Source organism: Calypte anna, chromosome 27 (genome assembly GCF_003957555.1).
Source record: "Calypte anna isolate BGI_N300 chromosome 27, bCalAnn1_v1.p, whole genome shotgun sequence".
NCBI classification, from domain to species: Eukaryota; Metazoa; Chordata; class Aves; order Apodiformes; family Trochilidae; genus Calypte; species Calypte anna.
The window spans coordinates 2,742,772-2,752,772 of NC_044272.1; the positions used below are offsets into that span (position 1 = coordinate 2,742,772).

Consider the following 10,001-nt stretch of genomic DNA (forward strand, 5'->3'; position numbering starts at 1 on the left):
GCTGCCCCAGGGCTTAGTCCCATCATCTGTCCCAGCAATGTCCCTGTCACCTCCTGCCCTGTCACCTCCGGGCAGTGACAAACTCCCTGGATGCAGCACTGGGATGCCCAGGATGGAGGGAGCCAGAGGGGCTCCTCTCAGGGACTCCTCCTGCCACCCCAGCACCTCACAGCCCTTCCAGGGGAGGTGACAAGGCAAAGTGTCACCTCCCCTCCCCTCCATCCCATCCCACCCCACCCCAGAGTCCCTTGGGGATTTCCTGTGGGTGCGTCCGTGGGTGCGAGCCTGCTGGGTGCCAGCCGGGACCTGGGTGCTCGTCCCCTCGGGCACCTGGTTCAGAGAGCTGTGGACTGTTTGATGCTGTGGAAGCTGACCCGAGTGGGGGAAGTGGGGATGGACATGGCCCGAGCCACCCGGGCACGGATGGAATGTTTGTCCTGCCAGCGGTGCCACCGCTTCCGGACGGCGGAGCGGACCTGGGGGAGGAGGGGACAGTGACACCACGGAGCTGGCCCAGGACATCAGCCCCAGCCCCAGCCTTTCAAATAAAAGCCCTCCCCAAAACCCTGCTCGTCTCCCTCCTCCTGATTCCTGGGGATAGGGAGGGTCATGGAGGAGAATCCCAGAATTATTTGGGTTGGAATTCCAGAATCATTTGAGTTGGAATTCCAGAATTATTTAGGTTGGAATCCTAGAACAATTTGGGTTGATATCCCAGAATTATTTGGGTTGGAATACCAGAAGCATTTGAGTTAGAATCCCAGAATTATTTGGGTTGGAATCCCAGAATCATTTGGGATGGAATTCCAGAAGCATTTGGGTTCAAATTCCAGAATCAGTTGGGTTGAAATTCCAGAATCTGTTGGGTTGGAATTCCAGAAGCATTGGGGTTAGAATTCCAGAAGCATTTGGGTTGGAATCTCAGAATCATTTGGGTTTAAATCCCAGAATTATTTAGGTTGGAATCCCAGAACCATTTGGGTTGGAATCCCAGAATTATCTGGGTTAGAATCCCAGAATCATTTGGGTTCTCCAGGGATAGGGGGAACCTCAGCTCTTCTGCTGCACCAAATCCCAGGGGTGCAACCCCAGAACCAACCCCAGGGATGGATTTTCCTCCTCCAAAGGAAGCAACCTCCAGTGCCCATTCCCATCTGTGGCTCCAGAGGTACAAACCCCATCCCTGGGCAGCCAAACCCTTCAGTTGGGGTTTTTGTTTGAGCTGTTCAGGGACTGTGCTTGTAAGGAAGGGTTTAGACCCCCCCAGGAACCCCCCCTCAGTTCTCACCTCACTGTTCAGGAAGCAGTAGAAAACAGAAACAAAGAAACCCTGGAAAAAACAAACCAAACCAGGGATCACCAGGGAGCTGTGGCCACCAGGATCCCCCCAAACTCCAGGGTTTGGTGACATCTGGGTTGGGAAATGGGGTGGGGAAGAAGTGGGATGAGAAATGGGATGGATTCCAGCAAATGCTGGAAGGGAAACGTTGAGAACCAGACCTGGAAGGACTCCAGAAAAGAGTTGAAATAGATGAAAACAATCCTGGAGATCTCATCCTCTCCTGGGTTGACAAAGAAGAGCATGTAGGTGATTCCCAGCAAGGGCAGCAGCACCAGGGTGGCCTTGACTGCTTTCCTGGGGAAAAAAAATATGGATTTGAGCTCCTGCAAGGCAGTCCTGGCCATCCCATCATGGGAATGGACTGGTTGGGACTGGGACACCCAGTTCCCCCAGATCTGAGCTGTTTGCCCACCCCGTCCCCAAGTGACTGGGTTGGGTGGAGCCCTGGAAATCACCTCCTGGGATTTCTCCATCCAAGAAGAAAAAAAAAGGGGGTTGGTTGGAGCCCTGGAAATCACCTCTTGGGATTTCTCCATAAAAAATAATAAAAAAAATTAAAATAAAAGGCAGTGGATAGCAGAGATCTGACCTTGAGCTGGCAGGAAATGATGCTTAGCTGAGCTGAGGCTTGATTAAAAGGGAATTAAAGGGAGGGGAAAATAATTCAAGCTTTCAACAGGGGGGTTTATGAAGAACTTCTCCTGGCTAATTAATTTGATGCCTTTGTTTGATGAGATTACAAGTGTAATTTGTGAGAAGTCAGAGTGCTGATACCAGAGGAAGGATCAGAGCTTGGCACCTCATTCCTTTGGATCAGGGGACAAGAACCATGCCAAGTCAACCCTTTTTTTTTATTTATTTTTTTTTTTAACTTAAAAACCCTCTTAATGGACAGATTCCAACATTAGGAAAAGTAATCCCTGGAAGATCTGGGTTGGGACCTGGGCAAGGAGAACCATGGCCTCAAATTTTGGAAAAAACTGAGGATTTGGGCATCTTTAGGGTGACAAGAGCTGGGACAGCACATCCCTGGGGTAGATTTCCCAGCTAATGGTTTTCCAGCCATGGTTGGAGGGATCCATCCAACCAAAAACCATTGCCCAAGGTGAGCAGACACCTTCCAGGGCCTCCCAAACTTTTGAAGTTTTCCTGTCCCACCAAATTGTGGCTGGGAAATCAAAGTGTTCTTCTGCCCAATGCTGAGAACCCTTCCCTGCCAAAATGGGGAAAATCCTGAAAACCCAAAAGTCTCCCAAAATTGATGCCTGAGGCCAACCAGCTTCTTTCAAACCCCTTCACCTCTGCTCAGCACCAGCAGAATCATTCACTCCACCTCAATGGACCCCACAATAAAATCTGCATTTCCCATTCCCAGCTGCAAAACTCCAGCCCAGGGAGATCCCTGATTCCTGCCCAGAAAACAATCCAGAGAAAACCACTGAAAAAAGCCCAACTTTTCCTTCTAGTCCAGGAACTCCAGAGCTGCTCTGACCATGCACCTCTCCATTTTTCTCCAAACCACCTTGCAGCAGGAGGGCTTAAATCCTCCTGCAGCTTCCCAAGGAGGTGTTTGGGCTGGCACTGACCCATTGCTCCTTCTCTGCCCTTTGCAGTGATTTCATTCTCACCTCTGTGCCAGGATTTGCAGCTCTGAGGCTGGTGGCTTGACCTGGTTTCACCAATAAAGGAGTTTGCAAAGAGCCTCAGTTCCTTTCAGAACCATCCAGCTTCTCCATTCCAAAGCTCTCACCCATCAGGATTTTCCAGCACCCCAAGCACGACGGCCACGTGTCCCCAAAAAAACCTTTTAGATGCCTCTGCATGCTCCCATCCCCTTAGGGGTTGGCTGCTGGGGGTGTTTCTGTCTCTCAAATGGTCATAGAATCAGAGAATCAGAGAATCCTAGAATGGGCTGGGTTGGAAGGGACCTCAGAGATCATCAAGTCCAACCCTTGATCCACTCCCACTGCAGTTCCCAGCCCATGGCACTCAGTGCCACATCCAGGCTCTTTGGAAAGATCTCCAGACATGGAGAATCCACTACTTCCCTGGGCAGCCCATTCCAATGCCTGATCACCCTCTCCAGAAAGAAATTCTTTCTCATCTCCAACCTAAACCTCCCCTGGCAGAGCTCAAGCCCATGGCCTCTGTCTTGGGAGAAGATCCCGACACCCCCCAGCTCCAACCTCCTCTCAGGGAGTCGTAGAGAGTGCTGAGGTCTCCCCTGAGCCTCCTCTGAACATCCCCAGCTCCAGGATTTGTCCTGGAATCCCTTCACAGCCTCCTTGGTCTTCTCTGGACCTGCTCCAGCACCTCAAGCTCCTTCCTGAGGGGCTGAGGGGCCCAGAACTGGACACAGGACTCAAGCTGTGGCCTCCCCAGGGATGAGCACAGGGGCAGAATCCCTTCCCTGGACCTGCTGGCCACGCTCTTCCTGAGCCAGCCCAGGATGCCATTGGCCTTCTTGGCCACCTGGGCACACTGCTGCCTCCTCTTCAGCTTCCTGGCAAGCCAGACTCCCAGCTCCCTTTCTGCCACTCTGTGCCCAGCCTGGAGCTCCCCATGGGGTTCTTGTCTTGAACCTCATCCCCTTGGGATCAGCCCAACTCTCCAGTCTCTCCAGGTCCCTCTGCAGAGCCCTCCTGCCTTCCAGCTGATCCACACTCCCCCCAGCTTGGTGTCATCTGTGAATTTGCTGATGAGGGACTCAATCCCCTCATCTAAATCATCACTAAAGATATTGAACAGCACTGGGCCCAACACTGATCCCTGGGGGACACCACGGCCGCCATTCTGGACACCACAGCCGCCATGTTGAGGCAGCCCCGTTCAGCACCACTCTCTGGGCCCGTTCCAGCCGGTTCCTGACCCAGCACAGAGTGTCCCTGTCTGAGCCATGGGCTGACAGCTTTTTCAGGAGAATCCTGTGGGAGATGGTGCCAAAGGCCTTGCTGATGCCTGATTTCGTACCTGTACTGGATTGTCTCTGAGGTGGTTGATGCTCGGAGCTTCGTCATGAGGATGCGGACGATGTTGAAGAGAAAGATGAAGTTGATCTGGAAGGGAGAAGGCACCTGGTTAGGAGCTTCTCCCAGTTCCTCAGCACCATCCCAGGAGGAAATGGGAATATTTAACCTGATCTCTCCCTTTCCACACGCTAGGACAGGATTTCTGCCTTTGTTGGGTTTAAAGCCCTTCAGCAAGAAGCTGTAGGAGTTTGTTCATGGACTGAAGAGGTCCAGAGCATCCCAGAAGGTTAGGAGGAAGGGCAAGAGCTTGAAGGTTGGAGGGGGAGGGGGAAGAGAAAGTGGCCAAAGGGATTTGGGGAATGTGGCTATTGTGACAGCAAGGAGCCACTTGGCCAGTCTGCCATGGGGGGACAGCACAGTTGTGACAACTGAGAAGGGACCTGATGGGCTGGGAAATGAGAATCAGGACTGATGATTCCCCCAGGCTGGGTGGTGCTGGTTTGCTGATTAATCCTCTCTTAGGTTTGGGGATCAATCCTCCCTCAGGACTCAAGTCCTCCCTTGGGTTTTCTCAGTGTTGGGTGAGGAGGGAGGAAAATCCATGGCCTCTCGTGCACAATTTCCCCCCTACAAACACAGGTTGAACCCTGGCACCACTGCCCCTCTTTGGCTTTTCCCAAAAGGAAAGGCCAGTGGTCCATAAAGCCACCATAAATGGTCCATAAAACTACCATAAATTGTCCATAAAACCACCAGTGCTCAGCCAAGAGCCAGAAGGAAAGTGCCATGGATCAGGGAACGGGGTTGAGATTGCTCCAAATGCTTGGCAAAAGCAAATAATGCCTGGGCAGGGATGGAGGTGCATGAACTTACTTTGTTTTCCCAAAAGGAAAGGCCAATGGTCCATAAAAGCATCATAAATTGTCCATAAAACCACCAGAGCTCAGCCAAGAGCCAGAAGGAACATGCCATGGATCAGGGAATGGGGTTTGAGGTTCTCAGACTGCTCCAAATCCTTGGCAAAAGCACCCAAATAATGCCAGGGCAGTGATGGAGGGATTTACTGGTGCATGAACTTCCTGGCCCATGCTGGTGGAGTCACCATCCCTGGAGGTGTTCAAAAAATGTGTGGACACTTGAGGGCATGGTTTATTTGGCTGGTGGTGCTGGGGTGATGGTTGGAGCTGATGATTTTAGGGGTCTTTTTAGCTCATGATTCCCTGATTCTGTGTTGGACTCTGCTGATGGGAGCATCTCCACATGATTGAGGTCTCCAGGCTCCCTTTCCAACCCATCCCAGACCAGCAGCATCCTTGCAGGGAATTTCTCACTGGGAATCAGGTCCCCCCAATTTGCTGAGGGTGCAGTTTGGGTGCAGGGAGCTGGGTTTGGAGGGTGAGGAGCATTTGCTGTGGTGGTGGTGATGCCAAAAGAGGAGCCAAACCCTGTTCAGGAGCAGCTTTACCCCCCAGGCAGATGGGAAAGATCATGAATTTAGCAAACCAGGAGGCTTTGCTCTTACCAGCAGCACCAGGATCATGGGCCCTTGGTAAATGTAGTCAGTATAAACTCCTGCTCTCTTCCCAAACCAGCACCTGCAAGGCAAGGACAAGAGGTGTCAGGGCCACCTGGTGTTTGGGACAAAGCTTCAGTGGGACTTGGATTGATTCCTGTCCTTGCACAATCTCTAAGTCACTGCCTATGGGGTGAAAACTCCTGGAGCCACTATGGAAAAGCTTCCCTGGGAACCCAGAATGTGGAGGGTGGGGGTGTCTGAGGGGTTTTGGGGGTGTTGATGGGTCCTGTGTGGGACTTGGTCATCATAGGATGAGCTTGGACAACCTTACAGGGAGAGCTTGAGGTTGGCTCCATCCCCAGCACATCCCGTGGGGATGTCCATGTCCCTGGAGCATCCCAGTGGGGTTTGGCTGCTGAGCCAGGGGGCAAAACCAGAACCAAAACCCAATCCCCAAGGGCCCCTTGAACCTCCCAACCCATGGGATGAGCCCTGGGGTGCCTCTTAACTCCTCCAGTAGCCAAATCTCTGTGGAAAGAACTCAGGGGGTGGGAGGATGGAGATGAAATCCCAGCTCCATTCAGCAGCCCCATTGTGGGAGCTCTGGTTTTATCTTCTGTGGCCCTGGGAGAGCTGATCCCAGGGGGAAATTGGGATGGGAAGGAGAAGGGGGAAGGAGAGAAATGGGGCTCACTTCTCGTTGTCATAGTAGAGCTTCCCAATGGCCCAGGCAACGATGATGGGAAGGGGAATACCTGCAGAGGGAGACACAGAGGAGCCTCAGGGCTGTGATGCTGCCACCAAATGATCCTAAAATGTCAGGTTGGAAGGGACCTCAAGGATCCAACCCTTCTGCTATTATTATTCTTGAGGTGAGATGTCCCAGCACCCCCTTGAGCTGAGACTTGAAACTTGCCAGAGTGGGGGAAATCCACCACTTCCCTTGGGAGACCATTCCAATCTCTGGGTGTCCTCAGGGGGAAAAATTTTTTTCTTGTGTCCAGTGGGACCATTTGTGTCTTGCCTATGGGACTCCATGAAAACAGGGAGTCTCCATCTTCCCTGGAGCACTGGAACACGGTGAGAAGGTCTCCAGGCTGAACAGATCCCATTTCCTCAACCTCATTATTGGGCTGAAAATGGGATTTTCACACCCAGGGCAAACCCTGGGGAGGGGTGTGATGCTCAAACCCCATCCTCCCAGCCTCTTTGCAGCTCTTTGGCTGCAAGAAGAGCTGGAGCAGAAGGTGGGGGTGGGAATTAGGTTCCCAGGAACCTCAGGGAAGGGGGGGAGGGATGGAAAGGGGGGATCCTGGCACTCACACCACCCGATGCAGATGAACATCCACTTGCGGAGTTTGTCTGTGGAGTAGGTGAGGACAATGGCTGTGTGCAGGTAGCAGCCTTCCCCAAACATCCAGAAAAAGTTGGTGACATGGAAATAATTGTAGGCAGCAGTGACCAAGCGACACCAGACCTGCCCACAGGGACAAGGAGAGCAGAGCTTTGGGGTCTGGTGGTGAAAATGATGCCCAGAGCAACACAAACCCCAGCAGAAAAAGTTTCAACCTAAGGAACCTCATGTCCTGGTTTGGGTCAGGATAAAGGGGATTTTCTGGCTTGGACTTCTGCTTTCAGCTCAGGCTCTTGGAAGGAGAAATGAACAGCAAGTTTCTCAGATATTTTCTGCTTCTAGGACTGATCCCACTCCATGGTTATAGTTACAGCCAGAGCCTGGTGTGCAGAACCAAGGGCACTGCTCAGCTCTGAGGAACATTTTGCCCTCTGGAAGGAGAGAAGGAGTAAAAAGGTCCCACCTGAACCCCTCCTTTGGGGAGGAACAGACAAGAGAAATGGCCAAAACTGAGCAAACAGAGGATTCCATCCCATCCACCTCATCCTCAGGATAAACTGGAGGGATCACCAGGCTCAGACCCCTTCCTGCTTCCCCTTCCTCCCCTCTCCCTGTTTGCTTCAGCATCCTGGGAGGATTCCATCCCTTCCTCTGCCTGTGCTCCTGATCCATCCCAGCCTGAAGCTGTGTGTTCCTGCCTCCAGCTCCCAACTGCTCCTGGCTCCAGGATTCCAGCCTGGATTTTCCCGGGGCTGCCCTGCAGCCTTGGTGGTGACGTGAAAATGTAGTGAAATGAGGCAACCAGGTGCCACTAATTGCCAGGGAGTGAGCATGAGCTTGTGTCAAGCCCACCTGTGCCTAATTAGGGTGAGTCCCCACTGCGCATGAACAGGACCAGGGGGCCAATCCTAATTAGGCACAGGTGGGCTTGACACAAGCTCATGCTCACTCCCTGGCAATTAGTGGCACCTGGTTGCCTCATTTCACTACATGAGAGTTATTGGGGGAGGAACATGGGCTCAATTTTCCTGTCTATTTGTATAGATTTAGTCATTTTCCCTTTTTATCATTCCTGTTCCATTAAAGTTGTGGAGTTTAGTTCCCAATCCATCAGTCTCTCTCCCTTATCCTCTCTCCTTCCTTCATCAGGGAGGGGGATTAATTAAGAGCATCTGTTATTGGGTTTAATTTCCAGGGCAGTGTTAAACCCTGACACCCAAGAACTTTTCACCCTAAGAACAACTTTCTCCTAAGTTTGGGTCCTCCACCAACCTAACCCTGAGTCGGGGGCCCTCAGGATGCTCCTGTGGTTCCATCTCTTGGATCCTCCAGCTCCTTGGTAAAGGATCAGGACCTGGCAAAGGATCAGGACCTGGCAAAGGATCAGGACCTACCACGTTGCTCTCGTGCACCTCAGGGTTCATGGTGAGCTGCACCACGAACCAGGTGGCATTACGGAGGATGAAGGCTGTGATCAGGTTCCAGTGGATGATGTTCCTCAGGCACCGGATGCTCCTGGAAAAGAGGAGTCAAGGTGGGGGGACAAATCAGAGACTGGGGGGATCCTAGCATCCCAGGGATGTTGGGATTCCTAAGGGGGATGTGCCCTGGGTGAGGTGGGCAGGAGCACCAAGGAGGACTCTCTGCCTCCATAAAGAATTCCTTTGGAAGAGCAGCAGGAGGAGAAAAACCCTGGGATAGGCACCTCCAGAGAGCACTGGGGGAAGAGATGGCAAGAAACAAGGGCTGGGCCTGTCCCCATAGCCCAAGGGCCACGGGGTGACCTCCCTGGGCTTGTGGCTGGGGCAGGAGGGGGTCAGGTCACTCACCTCAAACGCATGAAGAGGACAAAGGCCACCAGGAGGGCCCCTAAAGAGACACAGTGCCCCAGGTAGTTGATGATGACAGCAACGTGGTAGTGGAGTTTGCTCTTTTTCTGGTTGGGGGGGGAGATGGGGAAAGGATCAGCAGCAACCCCGGGTACCACCTCAAACCCATCACATCCCCTCCCAGAGCTGCACTGCAACATTTGGGTTCCCTTTCAGGAAGACCCCAGAGCACCCCCTGGGGCAGGATGGTGGAGATGGGGGTGGTTGGGTGGTGGAAATGTGGAGAGGAACCAGGCTGGGGGCTCAGGAATCTCCTGTCCTACCCAGGCCAAGGCAGGTCCTGGTTGTCACATCACCTCTGCCCAGTTTGGGGACATCCCTTGCCCTTGTCTGGGGACATCCCCAAGCCCTTGTCTGGGGAAATCCTGCTACAGCTCAGCTGAGTGAGAACTCAAGGTGACATCTGATGTCTCTGTTCATTCCCTGTTGCCCTGAGGGCAGCCTGGGATGAATTTGGGCAGCTGGAGCAGGGGGAGCAGGGGAAAGTGTGAGTGATAATTCAATTAATCCTTGCTCCTGCTGTTAGGCACTCACCCAACCTGTCAATTAGCAATTAACTGAGTGAGAAAACCATTCCTGGCAAGAGATCTCAGCATCTTAAATACCAGAGGTGCTGATCAGCTTCAAATGAACACTCCCTGTCCCTTCTCCTCTGCTCCCAGGGGGGGCTCAACCTCCTCAGGGGTTGTGATTCCCTATTTTTTTTTTTTATCCTTTTTATCCCCCTGGCTCCCTGTGTCAGGAGGGAGGGGTGGGGGGAGGATGGTGGGGGCCAGAGGATGTGGGCCAGGAGACCTCCTGGCTTGGAAGGACACAAAGTTTGGCTTTTTGAGGCTTTTTTTTTTGGCAGGGAATGAAAATACAAATCCAGAAGAGCTCCCAGCTCCCTTGGGTCACTCCTCACCTGGATGTTTTGTCCTTTACAACTCTT

General features: G+C 52.6%; 1 protein-coding gene across 1 annotated transcript in view; it reads right to left on the reverse strand.

Annotated features, from left to right (window-relative positions):
• Window positions 1-329: 329 nt before the first annotated feature.
• LOC103539228 (corticotropin-releasing factor receptor 1) overlaps window positions 330-10,001 on the reverse strand; it is a 12,059-nt gene continuing 2,387 nt past the window's right edge. Inside the window, exons 2-10 of the mRNA XM_030465737.1 lie at window positions 9,011-9,117; window positions 8,576-8,696; window positions 7,151-7,304; window positions 6,522-6,582; window positions 5,834-5,906; window positions 4,313-4,398; window positions 1,501-1,636; window positions 1,289-1,330; window positions 330-476 (exon numbers count right to left, since the gene is read on the reverse strand). Coding sequence (XP_030321597.1) covers window positions 336-476; window positions 1,289-1,330; window positions 1,501-1,636; window positions 4,313-4,398; window positions 5,834-5,906; window positions 6,522-6,582; window positions 7,151-7,304; window positions 8,576-8,696; window positions 9,011-9,117 — 921 coding nt within the window. The 3' untranslated portion in view covers window positions 330-335. The remainder of the gene's footprint in view (window positions 477-1,288; window positions 1,331-1,500; window positions 1,637-4,312; window positions 4,399-5,833; window positions 5,907-6,521; window positions 6,583-7,150; window positions 7,305-8,575; window positions 8,697-9,010; window positions 9,118-10,001) is intronic.